Source organism: Protomyctophum parallelum, assembly GCF_964188405.1.
Source record: "Protomyctophum parallelum genome assembly, chromosome: 20".
Classification (NCBI taxonomy): Eukaryota; Metazoa; Chordata; class Actinopteri; order Myctophiformes; family Myctophidae; genus Protomyctophum; species Protomyctophum parallelum.
The window spans coordinates 9,947,358-9,964,965 of NC_139718.1; the positions used below are offsets into that span (position 1 = coordinate 9,947,358).

General features: G+C 40.7%; 1 protein-coding gene across 1 annotated transcript in view; it reads right to left on the reverse strand.

The window, feature by feature from the left end:
- Positions 1-2,183: 2,183 nt before the first annotated feature.
- mboat2a (membrane bound O-acyltransferase domain containing 2a) overlaps positions 2,184-17,608 on the reverse strand; it is an 83,586-nt gene continuing 68,161 nt past the window's right edge. The window contains exons 7-13 of the mRNA XM_083792005.1: positions 15,099-15,288; positions 12,090-12,282; positions 9,436-9,539; positions 9,278-9,342; positions 7,317-7,449; positions 5,875-6,026; positions 2,184-3,247 (exon numbers count right to left, since the gene is read on the reverse strand). Of these exons, the coding sequence (XP_083648131.1) occupies positions 3,046-3,247; positions 5,875-6,026; positions 7,317-7,449; positions 9,278-9,342; positions 9,436-9,539; positions 12,090-12,282; positions 15,099-15,288 (1,039 nt within the window). The 3' untranslated portion in view covers positions 2,184-3,045. The remainder of the gene's footprint in view (positions 3,248-5,874; positions 6,027-7,316; positions 7,450-9,277; positions 9,343-9,435; positions 9,540-12,089; positions 12,283-15,098; positions 15,289-17,608) is intronic.

The following is a 17,608-nucleotide window of genomic DNA, read 5'->3' on the forward strand; positions in this document are numbered from 1 at the left end:
GTGCTACAACAGGCCAAGTTGCGTCTCTCACACACACACACACACACACACACACACTGCACCACTCAGTTCACACGGGTGTGATTTTCTAGTTAATTTCTGCATCTCTTAGGGCATATTTAACCATATAATGCATTTGGATGGCAAAAAAGGCAGATCAGTGTCTTGAATGAGATGTGCTGTGAGTTTGCATATCTGCTATTTTCCAGCATAGGACCGTTGCACAGTGAAATGTAAACAAGGCGTTAGGATTTATAAGTCGTTTTTAGAATCCTCCTCCTCAGGAGCATATCCACAGATATCCCAAGCCGTATATATATATATATATAAAACACACACACACACACACACACACACACACACACACACACACACACACACACACACACACACACACGTAAGGAGATCATTTCCACTTACGTCACAAATCCAATGTTTGCCAGCAATGGACAGATGCAGACATGTTCTTTTAAATATTTTTATTAGTGTTTAAAAATAATTTCTCTTTATTTGACCACATAAATCAGGTTCTTTTTCGTCTTCTCAAATCTACTTGTTATACAAATCATTCCATGTTTCCCTCTGACACAAAAAATAACCATGTTACACACACACACACACACACACACACACACGCAGCCACGCACGTATGTGCTTGAACTCTTACACACACACACACAGACACAAAAGATAATGCGCCATTAATGATTTGGCACTTTGGACGTATGGAGCAGTTTGCATTGTTCTGCTGGTTTGGGTGGCCATGCAGTGCAATAGTTGCTTTGTTGGTAAAATGACATCCCTTTTCCTTATTTGGGTCATACATCACCTGAAGCCTAATTTATACTTCTTCACATAACTGATTTTCATCTGAACAAAAACTCCCTTCAGTTGAAAATCCATTACTTTTGCAAAGTATAGACCGGGCTTAAAGTAGGACCCAGGCTACAAATATAGTGTACTTTAGACCACGTTAACATCTACAAATCACATGAATACACAATTATGGCAGGAATATGCACATGTTAGAAACGTTGTAAAAACAAAATGAAAACAAGGTTCATACTTGAAAACTCACCTCTACTCACTTTGTTTTTCTCTTTACATTACACAAATGCCCCAACCTACATGTTCAGATATTGTGTGCTTGAAACCCTCAACTATTTCCAGCTCACATAGGTAAGTAAAACTCTGCAGTCAACCGTTGAAAGCAACGAGATGCTTTTTACTGTAGGTTGCCCTCCTCTGCACCACTCACACATACAGTACTTATTCTTTACTAGGTCCGACTCCAAATATGTGGTAAGATGTGGTAATCACAAGGATTGCCGTTGTGGTTTTATCTGCTGCTAAAATAAGCTTAACGTGTACTCCCTCACATGGCAGTGTCTCTCGCCAACAATACTACGGAATATGAATTAGGCTATTGTGTTAACAGAGAAAAAGCAAGCGGATTTGAAAGGCTTAAAAGGTGAGTCACAGACTAAAAGAACACAAGGAACTAGTGTCTTTTACCCCAAACCAGTCAATAATTTCACTTACTCTAAATTAAGTGCACACGATTAAAAACAAAATTAGACCAGTTGGCACGGCAACTCTGCTTATGAGATATTTTAAAATTTTGTACAGAATCACATTTAAAACTTAATTACGAAATAAATTACCATTGCAGATTTTCCCAAAGACAAATGCTACAAGTTAAATCACTATAGCCTGGCCAAGTGTTGTTATACATTGTGCATTCATGTGCAAACTTCATTTTATGTCCAATTCACTTGTGAAAAGTGTGGACACAATACTTTGTGTATCATATAATGAAGCATTTAGCGACATGAATCAATTTAAAACCAATTTAGGATAAAAAACTAATCTTTTGTAGGTTTTCTGAACACGTATTCTCTAATGCTGTATTGTATTTCAAAGTACTGTATTTATCAAATGGCTTGGGATATTTCAGAGGTATGAAGCCTAAGTTCTACTTATTTGCTTGTGTGTCGTACACCGGAAATAGCAGATCTACAAGCTCAATGTGTCACAGAAACACACATTGTGCGCTTGTAGCATTTCCAGTGCGATACGCAATCAAGTATAATTCAGGCCTTACAGAAGCAAGACATTTGAAGACAGGAAACCTACAGCCTGAATAACACAGACAAGAACACAATTTCAACCCTGCAAATAAAAAAAGGCTTTAAAAGGAAATTTAATACAAATCAGCTGATGCAGTGAATAGACAAAAAAGCAGCAGACATTGCTAAAATCTTCCGTGTCAGTTGAAGAGCACGATAAAATGGAAATTCGGACACTATTGGTTCCATCAACCGAAAAGCGTTTGACAAGTGGCTGTGTCGACTCAGTTTTGTTTATAAAATACTAACACTGTGAATTCTCCCAAATGAAGTCATTAAAAAAAAAAAAAAAAGGACGGATAGATGGAGATCAAACATTTTGAGGATCCTAAGGCCTGTTTGAAATTGGCAGCTGAAGAATAAAGGTTATTGTTCTTTCAGACAAACATTTTTCTCTTTCTACCTCTTTTCCTAATGGAGGTTTGTACCCAGGCAAAAAACCCTCCACATACTTCTACCTTCTACACAGAACACCCCAACATCATAGCGGTGTCACTGCGCTTGGGCTCTTGCAGTGCTGAGTTCCAAAATCATAGCACCTTCCCCTGGCGAGTACATAGAGGGTTTAAGGCAACTTCAAAGTAAATTTTCTGCATTGCCGCTTGTGTAATGTAACCATTATCTCTCATCTCTCTCACGCACTATCACTCACACACGCTCCCTCCCTCCCTCCCTTTCTGTTATCCGTGTCAGAAGCATGACTGCCGTCATCCTTGCTATGGGAAGTTTTGACAGTTTGTTGACCTGTTGTGTGTTTTCCGTCTGCCTGTCATTAGGGTTCTCAGTCTCTTCAGTGTTTTTTTTTGTTTTGTTTTGTTATTTTAATAAACACACATGCCCCACTCTGGCTCTCAGTGTTCATACAGAGTTTCAGGTCGGTGTTTCTCGCTGCTTTCTGCTTCTGCAGGACAGTGTCTCATGTGGCCTTTTCTTTCTGGTTGCAGTTGTTGTCCGTTGGCGAGTGGTTACTGACGATGTGCTCCGCCTCTAGGTTGTTGGCCTGTAGGCCGTCCTTCTGTTGGCCGTCCTGTTGCTGATTGGCCCGCTGCTGTCTCGATCTGACGGGTAGAGCCAGCACCAGTACCAGACATAGCAGATGTATGCAGTAGTACCACGACCTGGATGCAAAGGAGACATGTGTAATTGTCTACATTTGAAGAGATATACAGTAGCTGGTGTTTCACCCACTGTGAATTCATAAAATGTGCATGGTGCAGTCTGAGTGGTTACCGTAACACCAATAAAGTACATGAGTTTTGAAGCAATACTAGTTAGAAGAATGGAACCATTTGTCATTCATATGGGATAGGAGAATTATACTCGTTATCTGAGGTGAACTTTTTCCCCCCACAATAAATAAATACATAATGTCATAATGTCTTTCTTTCTTTCATTAAAATATCTTTGTCTTGCTTAATATGAATAAACAGGCTGTCGGTTCTTTTTCACTCCCGAGTCTGTCGTTGCACAAAAGACTACGCATCCCAGAAAGCTGAGCTCCCAGCCTGCCAGAAACTAACGAGTGTTCACCTCCCACTACCCGTAGCTCCACCCGTTCCCCTCACACAGTCAATAACCTCGCGTCACCAGGCTTTCCACCTCGGAGGAAAGCCTGGTCTGTGTTACAAAATTGCCGTGTGAACCGGTCTGGAGTGGATGATATCGTTACGTCATGTTGTAGTCATTCTTTTGTAGTCATCAGGCAGGAACCATCAAACTGGAACTTCCTTTCCCTCAAACCGGAAGAATAACAATAAAAGCGTGACTCGTTCTCTTGCAGCCTGCGGCTTTTATTGAGAAAAATGTGTTTGAGGGAAATGAAGTTCCAGATTGATGGTTCCTGCCTGATGACTACAAAACAATGACTACAACATGACGTAACGATATCATCCACTCCCGACCGAATCATAAACCCCGAAAAGGAATGCTGCCCAGGCTACACGGTCCTTCAGCCCACTTACAATATTACAGGACAGGACATTATTACAGGACAAAATAAATTAGCGTAAAGTTACGCGAGGCTGTTTGTTGATAGATATAAACCCTCCACTGTCCTCTGTGAACACTATCTCTTCCTTCTCTCACTACCTACTTTCTTTAATGAGTGGATTTATAAGTGTGTTTTATATCATCTCTGCAGTGACCAATGGCTACTTTAACCCATTCTGAACAGGAACCCATTTTGGTGTTGGCATCATGTTATGCTTTAGCTGTTGAAAAATAGCAGATCTACAAGCTCATAGCGCGCCACCGAGTGGCGCGATACGAGCTTGTAGGTCTGCTATTTTTGAAAAATCGAAGAACGACTGACATAGAAACATAGCTTTATCAGAAAACTGTCAGGATGTAGAAGACGTTTATAGAATCTGATCTCAGGTCAGAATGGGTTAATGGGAGGCCTTCTACGTACAGTATGACACCCAGCCGTCATGGGCCTTCATTTCACCGGCTCCGTTAAAACCCCCTTTTATTTCCTTCTCGTGAATCCTCATCATCCTCTGCTCATTAAACTGTCTTGTTAACAGTTTAGAGGCTAACCAGGGGTGCCAGCATGGTGCTATAGTATTCCAACCCCGTGTGAGCTGTAGGTTTTATTTGGGCATTTGACATTAAAATTATTATTTATAAAGCACTGGGTAAAATGTGAGAGTGAGAGTAAATGGTCCTAGCGCCACCAGTGCACCCCAAGCCAACGCTCAGGACCACGGAAACCTCATATTTAATCTGACTCGACAGAGATACAGTATTTAGTTATAATATTCTCTATTGCAGTGGGTCCCAAACCTTTTAGCCTGTGATCCAAAAGAGAAATTGTATAGTCTCCCCGGGACCCAAACTAGTGAAAATAGCAGATCTACAAGCTCACAACTTGGCACGAAGCAACATATTTATCCTATTCTGAGCACAAAAACCACTAATAACCACGTGTGCACCGAGAATTGGGATGTAGGCTGTTTCTACCATGGGAAGCCTATGGAGGCTAGTGACGGTAGCTAAAAAAAATATATATTTTTTTAATATTTTTTTAATCAAATCTCATGTTTCTCGGTGATGGCCAAGATGGTATAAATAACTTTCCACGAGATATCTCGTGGATGGCTTGGAATGGAAGAAAATTAAAATTTTACTTAAAAATTGGCCTTGAATCTTGATTTCATTCACCCGTTTTAATCCCATCTCTACTCGTCCGTCCAAACACAGCTGCTTCCGATTACAAAACTACTCCGTTTTTAATCCCATTCAAGACTCATTTGAAACGTAATCATCATGCTAAAATATGTATCTGAAAACTTTATAGGTTAGAAATAAGCCGTGAGCTTTGCTGCCCGTTTCTCTGTGACTTTGTAAACAATCTGCATGAGCATGTAGCAGAGCTACGTCCCATAGCCTGGAGGAATGCAACGTTCTGATTGGAACAGAAAGCGGTGTTTTTGAACCAGAGTAAAACGACTAAATAAAATGCCCGTATTTTTTCATTTCACTAGGTATTTAACCGTTGCTCTACAACACAGTAGTCATTAACCCATTTTGGGCGGGAACCCATTTTGGTGTTAGCATTATGTTATGCTTTAGCTATTGAAAAATAGCAGATCTACAAGCTCATAGCGATCTTGTAGGTCTGCTATTTTAGAAAAATCAACAGAAAACTGTCAGGATGTAGAAGACATTTTTAGAATCTGATCTCAGGTCAAAATGGGTTAATTAGTTGGGTTAACTGTTGCCCTACAACACATGAACATTTTACCTGTAGAACTTCAGTGAGGGTCCCACTCCCAGCAGGACGAATGGCACCACTGTGTAACTGATGGCAACCTGAGTCCCCGCCCATGTGATGACATCATATATGCGCTTGTGTGACTCCGAGTCCTGGAAGTGTGGTCTGATGTTGTGTCTTAACTGGAAAACAAACAAGGAAAAAAAACAAGAAAACAGGGGGAAAAAAGCTTTATTGCAATGTAATACACAAACTCTATTGTTTCCTGTTGCTTATGAACTCTAAATGTACAAGTTCTATATCACTATGAATAGCTCTCACAAGTGGGCAATGATGAGTTTCTCCTTCTCACGAGTCTCAAAGGCAGATTGCCGTTTCCCCCCTTTTGTCTGTCTTATTACATGGCCTCCCACTTTCAATTTCTCTCGATCTTGCTCTTAAAAGAACTACACAGAGATCAAACACAGACAGGAACTGTAAGGGCAGCGGACAAAGTGTTATGGTTTAACTGGGACAGCGGCCACTGTGTGCGTGCACACACACACACACACCACACCACACACACACCACACACACACACACACACACACTCTACTGTCCATATACTCTAGTGCAGAGGTTCCCAACCACTGCTACGTGTACCACTAGTGGTACTTGAGCCCCCCTCTGGTGGTACATAGAGGAGTCGACCAAAAAATAATATATATATGAATACAGGTAGTTCTTCTGACCAAGCAATTGGTTGAAATAGGCTCTCCAGCCATGCTGAAATGAGCATGACAGCACACCTAGCAGTTAATAGGAGATTTGAGTACGGACTATTCATCAGAAATATTATCAGTTGTGCTGATTAGAATGGAACAAAAACAAAACTATTCAAAGAATAAATTGATTTCCTCACAAATGGAACCCAGAGGGTAAGGGTGAATGGGAGGCTGTCTGGTGAATTCTTCATCCACCGGCTCACCCCAAGGTTGTGTCCTTCCCCCCACAATTATATATCCTGTACAGTCTGTACACTAATGATTGCAGAAGTCAACATGCCGACAGACGTACACATCATTACATTTACTGATGATTGTTAGTCTTTTGGGTGTTAGTGAGGTCAGCCATGGCCCAGTTGTGGATGACTTCGTCTCTTGGTGTGAAGACATGTGCATCGATTACAGACAATGTCCACCAGCTCCTCAGAGTAGTGTCATAAATGGCCAGTCAGTGGATTTGGTAACCACTTATAAATATCTTAGGTCCATTATTGATAACGGTCTGAAATTTGACTCCAATAATGAAATGGTGTGTAAGAAAGGTCAGCAGCACCTCTTCTGTAAAGTGTAAACTGAATAGCCCAATTTGGGACATGCAAATAAACTTGACCTCGACCTTTGTTGGTGTTTATATTGCGATGATGTGTGTAGTCACAACATGCTACGGCCCAGCTGGTCTTGTGCGTGTCTCGTGTGTGTACTACTCACTGCACGTGCAGCCATAGTCATGGCAATGCCAGTGAGGAAGGTCAGGTAATATCCAGGGTACACCCCATGCCACATGGCTGACAGGATGAAGGTGGCTGCGGTGGGGTTGATGGGACAGCGCTCATAGCATACCCTGGAGAGAGAGAGAGAGAGAGAGAGAGAGATGTGGTACAAATCTAGGATCAGATTACACAGTTTACATGTTAAAATCCTTAAAGGAGTAAGTAGTTCACCCCAACCCAACCCCCGAAATGCATAGAAAACTATGTATTTTACCACAGTTATACCTATAACACACAATCATCTATCATCCATCTATTTTATTTATTTATTTTTCTTTAGTTTTGAGCCACAAGATTTGTATCTTGTACAGGGCTTATATTAAGCATCAATAATAACATCAGTTGTCTGCTTTTCTGTGAAAGCCCTAACAAATGCTTCCTTTGGAAGTTAACATATTTGGATTTTACCAGAAAGATAACGCCATAAATCACTCACAGTGATTTCAACAATTGTCAGTCACTTGGCATAGGCTAGCAGAACACAGCAATGCATGCATTGTCAGGAAGCGTGTGAAATACACAACACAAACGTTAGCACATTTTGGTTTTATTTGTGTTTCTTGTTGAGCCTTGTTGTGTCTTGATATGAGCAGGGAATTTATATTTTACGGCCTATATCCCACACAAGGTGGCAAATCTGCCTACGAGAGGTGGGTGACATGGCGTCTTTCTTCAGATGCTACGAGAGAAATAACAAACTGACTGTCTCCCATTCTTCACTGTTTGTTCAGACTGGTGCAGATCAGTTTAAAAAATATAATGCATTTACTGAGCTACACCACTGGACGCTGGTGCATGTTTTGAACAACAGTGGTCAACGGATCAACTCATTGCGTTTCATGTAGTAGATGAATTCCCCATTTGTACTAGCTACTAAAAAATGATCAACATATACCTGCAAATGATGCTTCAGGCTCTAAGGGTAATTTATTTAGCTTTGTATTCTGTACTCTGAGTCTTGCCCCCCCAGCCCTCAAGTCTAATTTCCTCCGGGTGGGGGAGGAGGGCATTTTCAGACCGGGTGAGATGGGAGAGGGAGGGGCTGTTCAGCTCTGAGCAGGGCACTATGGAGACGCACAAGTTGCCGGAGGGATGCATGCAAAAAGCGGTCTGACTCGGAGATTTTTCTTTTTTGAATTATGAAATGGTGTTGGTTTGGTGGTAGTGGTGCGACAGTTGTAGTTAGTAGCGTAGTGTTTCAAATAGTAAGTAATATAAGCACTTTCATTTGAAATAACTTTGAAATTTGGGATTTTTGCATGCCATCATGTTTGGTGGGGCAGTCAGGGCATTTAGGGGGGCATTGCCCCCCTGTGCCCATGCCTATATCCGGCCCTGAAGAAGATCCTCCATATAATATGCGATGGCCAGAAACCATCAGTAAGAATGAACACACCCTACGAAAGCCTGCAAGTACCATCATGAGACAAGCCCTAACATGGAACCCACAGGGCAAGCGGAAAAAAGGGGTCGCCCTAGATTAGAAACACCTGCCGCAGAGACCTGGAGGCAGACATCAAGACCATGAAGACGACATGGAACCAGCTGGAGAGAACAGCTCAAGACAGAGATGCCTGGAGATCGCTTGTTGACAGCCTATGCCCCAGAAGGGGCAGTAGGCGTAAGTAAGTAGTCCTTTAAGTCTGTAGTGTGTGGACATTCGATTTAGTGGAGGGCAGTGTAATTCTACTATTAAATGTTGATTAGATGGAGTTTGGGTTGAATATTTTATCACGTGCGACCCATTGGTATTATTAGCGTACACTCGCTCTGCCACATGGCCCCAGCGGTACGAACACCACCACAGCCCTAGTTTTTTGTTTGGCACTGTACATACAAAGTGAAATATTCAGTGTTAGAAATGCTCCCTGTTGCAAATGGATAAAATAAAACCTTTACCTTTTTAGCCAAAGAGCTGTCTGGATATTCCAGTTGTCCAGGAACATCTTGAAACTGGTGGCAAACTGTAATTGAAACCCCAAGGAAAATAAAATTGGCATGTATTTCTTTTAACACGTTGATCGGAATATGACTGGACTGGATGAAATTATCCTGACCTCAATATCCAGAATTCTGAGGTTTGATACCAAGTCCCATCGGGGGGAGCCGTCTTTATTGTAGCCATTGAAGCCAAATCCTGCTGCGTTGTTGATGGCATCAGCTGCGGAAATACAGGACAGGATGTTTTAGAGTAGTACAAAGTCTTTAGGTAATGCATGTGATAAGTAGGGATATCTGATGATAATATAGTTGACATGTTTGGAGACAGAGATTTGGGAACACATAACACATGTACAAAACTGTCTCCACTGATATGGAGGCATGTTGTTCATCATGTATACACTAGAGGGAGGTGTAACACCATTTAACCACGAAAGGAAAATCCTTCCCATTTCACCTCAGAATAAGCACTGTTAACTGTCAGATTTTCAATACCTAATTTAGTACAACAAAAATAAACACAAAACATTTGGACTATGAAACGCTAACATGGAAAAGTCATAATGTTGTGCAGCTAAATTATCAATATTCTAATGCCAGCCAAAGTGAATCAAACTCTTTATAAAATTCACATCAACCATAACCCAGCCTATTAAACCTCCAAACTTCATAATCTAATTTTGAGAAATGGTCATGAAACCTATATCTGAAATGAAGCATGAAAAAGCAAAATTTAAATGAAACCCTATTACAAACTCTTCAAACTTAGGCGTCACTCTGAATGCACGGCTGCTCCGCTGTCTGTGAATCTGTGATTTGGTTTGCTCCAAACAAACAGACCTGTGCCGCAGGCTGTCATGTCCAGGTGCTACCCCATTCTACACGTTTTGGATTGGGAAATACACTGAAGTGTATGTGGTATTCTGAATGAAAACTGAAAAGCCTGGATTTGTAAGCATTTTAACAATGACGGCATTATGAAGTTAAGTCATTGTAAAATGCAATGGTTGTTGTGGCTTCTTTATTACTCTGGACTCAACGTGCATCGACTGTACAGTATGTGTAACAAAACAAGGTTATGATGATCATGTTTACTTACACACAGAATTAATTTGTGTTCTTTAGAACGGTGGTTTTAAACCTTTTTCGTATCAAGGCCCATTATTTAGTCAGCATTTGAGCCACGGACCATTTGATGATATTTAGCCTTTCAGACCCAAAATGTAGAATATTTTGTTGTTGGATAAGATTTTGTCCACAATTACGTGCTGTATTGCTGTGGCACCATAGGAGAGACACCACGCAAACTTTGATCTAAATAACAATTATTCTACATTCTCTAATTGTGTCGACGTCTTGTAAATTAATGAATACAGAGATTTAACAATAATTTAACTCTTGAGCGTAAACTGAAACCAAATATAGCACTGATTACAATCTGTTTTAACCAGATTGTAAGTGTAACCACTACCTTAAAGTTACTACTTTACAGTGTGGAAGCAAATGTACAAAAGACAACACAGACACCATGACAGGCTATCAAAAATAAAAGTGATTTGATTTGTGACGACAAAAATAACAGTGTGCAAGTGTGAAACTCATTTGCAACTTTAGTTTATTTACTACACACTTTAAATGCTTAGTGTGAGGCATAAAGTACAGCAGCCTTGTGTTCATAAAACAGAAATATCGGGTATTGGGTAAGACTGACGTTATGTATCCACAGTATCTTTCACTGCTTCGTCTCAACCATTACTCTATGGCTCTGGTCTCAGCCACCACGGTGGATATTTTGACATTCTTTTTTTTTTTTTTTTATGTTGCCACTACTGTTGGAGCAGCCATAAACTACACAGGTTCATCCTGATGTTCTGGGCATCTTTTGTAATGTTAATGTTAGTAAAAAGCAAGTAAAAGAGTAACGTTTGAGGCAGACTAACATCAGTCACTCTACAGTTCACTGTAGTAGAAGAGGTGCGGGTTTACCCCGCAGCTATGTCGTCTCTGCCTACAGGAAATACGTAATCTGCGACCATGAGACCCGTTTCTGAATTTGTCTATAGACAATTTCAACAAACCGACATGTGTGTAACAAATTTAAAACAAAAACAGTAATACTGAAAAACAAAAATAAAAGGCCATGAGGACATTCTTTGCAGGCTAGCTAACAGCTGGTTGTCTGATGGTTTGGGTCATTTCCCAGGGCAATGGTTACAAAGAGGAGTTTACAACAGTTCAGAACAGCTGTGTTATTGTTCACAGCAGTGGTTCTCAAAGTGGGGTCCGGGGACTCCCAGGGGTCCTTGAGGGGGTTCCAGGGGCCACCAGCAAAATGAGCTACAACAGCATAGTTTAACCACTTCAAACCGTTTTTATGCTATTCAAAAATAGCTGATCTACAACTTCACAACGCATTCCGGTGCAACGTGTTGTGAGCTTCTAAATCTTCTATTTTCAACACCATTTTTGAATACTTTTGAAAAACAAATCTGACACAAATCTGGCACTGACGAAATATTTTCAGAACTACATTTGGGGTCCTTGTCATTAAAACATAATCACACGTTTGAAGTGAGGAGCGCTCTCTTATACATCATCTCATTCTGGCCAATCACAATTTACATCCTCACTTTTATCTTCAATGTTTGCGTTTACACAAACCCAGACAGCTGGGCATAGGAGGGGCTAGCGGCCCTCAAAAATGTTTACAGCCTGGAAGCGTCCACCGTATGGGCGATAGACGCTGCCATTCACACCGTCTCAGACTCACCTAACGTCCAGACAAAGTAGTACTTGGGTCTCAGTGCCAGCATGGCCACGTAGAGGTAGATGACCTGCAGATGGAAGGGCGTGGATGAAATGAAGCCGTCGTCTATGGAGCGCTCCACTGGGATCACCGTGCACAGAACCAGGTACACGGCCAACGAGATGGCACATGTGCACAGCTTGGATATCACATCATTCTGGAGGACAGACAGACGGAGAGAGAGAGAGAGAGAGAGAGAGTATTTAAAGTTCAGCAGGGTGTGATTATATAACTATCCGTTGTGCTACACAGTAAAATAATTAATCTATGATCCATTTGTAACTCTGAGTCTATAATTGTAACCAAATTGACCTGTATTTGTACACTCTCAGATAAAAATTACAATTTAGGATTATACAATGTATTTTTAGAATGAAGAGCTAAAATCACTACAACTATGTTGGTGTACATAGTTGAGCCACACGGCCACATTTTTCCACATATTCTGAGCTAGAGATCATGTTCCTTTGTTGTGATCTGATGAAGACAGACAGACGGGGAGCAACACGGGTTCTCCCCAAGGCATCGTGCCGTCACCCTTCCTGTTCACCGTCTACACCTCTGACTTCCGTTACGAGTACGACTCTAAGACCCGTCACCTCCAGAAGTTCTCCACTGACACAGCTGTCGTCAGCTGCCTCACAAGTGACAACACAAGTGACCACGTCCACGACATCGAGGTGAGGAACTTCTTGAGGTGGAGTGAGGTGAACTTCACTACAACAACTCTACAACTACAACAAGGGCCGGAATAGATTGTTCTTTCTGAGGAGGAGGCAGAGGTATGTGTAAGTTAGGTGCTGCAGATGTTCTATCAGTCTGTAATACTAGCGCTCTCGTCTTTGCGATTGCATGCTGGGGTGGGGGTTAGATTAATGCCGGGGACACAAGCAACCTGAACAGGCTGGGAAGCTAGCTCCATCGTGGGGACTAGCCTGAAGATAGATTCATTCTCCCCCAGGGGACAACCAGCAGTCTGCGAGACTGTCATCCTGTGCCAAAAAGAAGATGTATAACGAGGATCATGTCGGTCACCCATCCCGCTCGGGACTCATTTCTGGATAACAAGCAGCCCAGTACGGTGTTCTCTGTACTGTACCAGTATTGTGCTATGCTAGCACTGCCAAAGATGTATAGTGTTGTATATTGAATGCTGCAATCTCATTTATATACAGAATTAATTTCTTTGATGATAAACATTTCTTGTTGCCTTGAATATGATGTCTTTCCATAATTTCATCTACTGTACTTTTGTTTCTCCTTGTCCTGTAACCAGTTCTTAACGGCTGTAGCTGTGATGCAGCTGTGCTGCGCCTGAATTCCCCCTGTGGGATCAATAAAGGTCTTATCTTATCTTGGACAGACAGATTACGATAGTTTTGCATTCGCAGCTCAGCAAACAAACACAAAAAGTTTAAACGTCAACGTAAAAAGGGAGGATTACCGTATTACGGCCTGAGGCCGATTCTAAAATGTTGTGAAGAATAGTCCAGAAACACAGAGGTGTTATGTTTTTTTTAATCTGTAATTCAGTTCATCTGACTCAAATCTGAATTAAGTCCTTTGATCCATTTTTTGAAATGTTTTTTTTTTTTTTTTTGTGTGCTTAATACTTTACTCCACTACATCTCAGAGGCAAATATTGTACTTTTTACTCCACTGCAATTATTTAACTATTTTAATTACAAGTTCCTTTGTCAATTTAGATCATTTTCACAAAACATGCTTTATTTACTCATTCTGCATAATGAGTAGGCCTACTTTTTCTTGTTTTCTTGTATTTTCATTATTTTGATGCCTCAAGTAAAATTTTGAAATACAGGATGTTCTCTTGTTGGTAGAGAGAATTATTAAAACAGACGGAGGATTAAAGGGGTTCACTACATTGGCTCCATTAAAACCCTCTCTCTCCCTGGGAAGACAAATAAAAACTAATAGCCTGGCAATAATACAACACAACTGTGAAGAGGAACAAACTAATTATAATCACCCTGCGCCATAGGGGAGCTTTTAGTTTTGATAGGTTTGTCACAACGTTTACCCAAGCATGCACTTAAGGCTAACGGGATACCCTAAAGCCCCTATTTGTGCTCTTCAAAGTATATAAATTACAGTAAATATTGCTCGGGAGTTTAATTTGTAAAAGGAAAATAAGTTTGTACAAATGATTATTCCCTTCCAGCATAAACTAATTTATCCTACTGTAACTAAATGTTTATAGATATCCCCAAATTAAATCATTTACAGCTTCCCAGCGAGTCAAAAAACATGTAAAATAACTAAAGCTGTTCATCAGAATAGTTGATTATAAAAACATTGATTAGGCTACAACGTTTCCTGTGTCGATTCGTTATAAGAAAGGGGGAAAAAAAGAAAGAAAGGAAAAAACGTGCTTCTCGATAATTCGATTTTGAACCTACACGAGCAAGATTAACCCATTTTGGGCAGGAACCCCTTTTGGTGTTAGCTATTGAAAAATAGCAGATCTACAAGCTCATAGCGCGCCACCGAGTGGCGCGCTACGATCTTGTAGGTCTGCTATTTTTGAAAAATCGAAGAACGACTGACATAGAAACAAAGCTTTTTCAGAAAACTTCAAACAGACATTTTTAAAATCTGATCTCAGGTCAAAATGGATTATGTTGATTAGGGTTAGTTAGGCGTGGTTATAAACGTTGCTTTCAAAATATCTTCAGCTAATTGCCCATCCCCCGTTATTATACAGTATATTATTATTAACCCATTTTGACCTGAGATCAGATTAAAAAAATGTCTTCTACATCCTGACAGTTTTCTGAAAAAGCTATGTTTATTATGTCAGTCGTTCTTCGATTTTTCAAAAATAGCAGACCTACAAGCTCGTAGCGTGCCACTCGGTGGCGCGCTATGAGCTTGTAGATCTGGTATTTTTCAATAGCTAGAGCATAACATAATGCTAACACCAGTTATTGGGCAGTCATTGCATGGCAGTACCTTGGGCGAGGGCTCGCTGTGCTTGTGGCTGTGCTTGCCGTTCTCCTTGCCGTTGACCTCCAGGTGGCGCTGCTGGTAACCACTGCCTTCTATGAAGGCCATGTAGTCCTTATAGGAGCAGCTGGGCCCGGCCAGGATGCCCATGAAGTTACAGTTGTAACTCAGGTACTCCAACAGGTTGGGCATCCGCCTGGAACAAAACACAATAGTAGGGGGGTGTTCAGTCAACTGATTTAATCCATAATACAATAAAAATGAGGGGGGGGGGGGGGGGAATCCAATTAATTAATTAGTAAAACAGTTGCTATTCTGGGCCGGTCATTATAGGGAAAAGAAACCGTTTCAAAACATTTCAACGACGACTGCAGTTATACGAGTTATACATATTTCCCATATATGGAGATCCCTAATGTCATCAGCATATGGCCATATACAGTATGGGCAGGCATTTTGTGTCCATATGGAGCCAACTGATTTGTTTGCGGATGCCATAGCCTCGGGAACCCAGGCTTTTATTTTCGTTCGCTACGGCTCAAAAGAAATGAAAGTCTGGGGGAATGTGAGACATTTCCTGGTCTAGGAGTTTTCTGGTGGTTCTGGACAACCGTTGCCTATCAGATCGAGTCCACGCGGGCACGGCACTCTCTGGGGTCATATGCAACGTGCGTGTCGGTCTAGGATCTACAAGCTAGATCTGCTATTTTCAATATTTTTACACAACACTGTGGTGTGACAACATAAAATAGGGCTTAAGTGGTTGATTGATTTATTCATCTCTAGATGATTCAATGAATAATAAAAATAATAATATATATATATATATATATATATATATATATATATATATATATATATATAATAATCGATAGTTGCAGCCCGAATGAGCAGGTCCACGAGGAAACTCTTAGTTCTTGAACTGTAAACTGTTAATTAAATAAAATGTCTGTTTGTAATAAGAAACAGGGACATGATTATTGTTATTGTTCTATTCAATGCCGTATTCTATCCATCCTAGTGGTGGAAACAACGCGACGCATTACAGCGCATTGTGAGCTTGTAGATCTGCTTTTTTTTTTAAATGCCGTCCCTGGCACCCCGTTAAATCAGGGTTCTGTGGCATCGATTACATCGATTTGGGGGTTCTTTCTTGACATGAAAATGTTTGAGAACCATTGCTCTAGGTAGATTGGGAGGTTATGATGCTTTTATGTCCATCTTGTATGAAGACAGCGCTCATATTGTCCTGAGCCGGTGGAGTGGCTCTGTCCTGCCAAAATATGTAACCTTCTGGAAGGCCCTAGTGAACCATCTAAACACGGCTATCTCACAACAAACCATGGAATTTCTGTTTTTTATAAAACATGGGAGTTTAACTAGCATTAACACCTTATAGGGCCATATGTGCAGCTTGGCTAGCTCCACTGATGATCCAGAGAGATTCATTACAGTCCACAACTCCCATTCTCTGGATCAGTATTACTGCCATGGAAACAGTCAAAATACATTTACCTCGTCGACTTCTACAAATGTTCCCCGGAATTTACAGCACAAGTTATGCAGATTGTTTACTTTAATTTCATGCCGCAGTTCTACTATTCTCTCTAACACCTTCCTGTCAGCTCGCCAATCACAAACACATTTTATTTTTATTGCCAGGCACATAAGAATTGGTCTCTGACAAGTGACAATTATTTTTTATATCAACAAATTGAACATTTTTAAATAATGGACTAAATTGATTAGTCTGATTATTCACTTAAGACCTCTTTTATTCTTTGTTGTACAATGGTGTCACGCAAAATAGACGATCTACAACATCACAATGAGTCACATCGTGAGCTTGTAGATCAGCTATTTTCACAATTTATGAACTTCACTTGTAATGACAAGGAAAATATATATTGATATTTCTATCACCCAATTACTTTAGACATTTATTTCATCTTTATTTATACAGTTGAAATCCTATTGAGATACAAGATCTCTTTTATGAGGGAGTCCTGTTCAGGGTAGCAGCAGTACAAACAGTTACAACTTACAAAACAAACATTCACATAAAAACCAAGCATTTAAAATACTTTAATAAAGAGTGCAGCAATGTCATAATAAGAAAATATAGCGCCAATAGAAGCATACAATAAAACCATTACCAAAAGAAGCAGGTGCAGTGACCGACGTAGTCTGCCATGAAAACAGACGGTAAACTTTCAAGACCTAAAGCGCAAACCACAGCAAAGGGTTGAGACGGGGACGAGACGGTTTTAACGTTATATGTCCTGCTGCACGTTGACCTAATCGACCCAAGTTATATTCAACTGGTTCAATTCAATGGCCCAAACCACACCAATGGGTCGCCATGCAACTCCTCGCAACCATTTGGTTGCAAAGCTTCATATCAGTGAATCCAAACTGCAGGGGCAGCGCAACTGCCGGCTCTTATGCAAACTGTAGTTAAAGTTAATGGTTTGATGCCAAATGAAAATCACTCAACTCTGGCATACAATACAAGG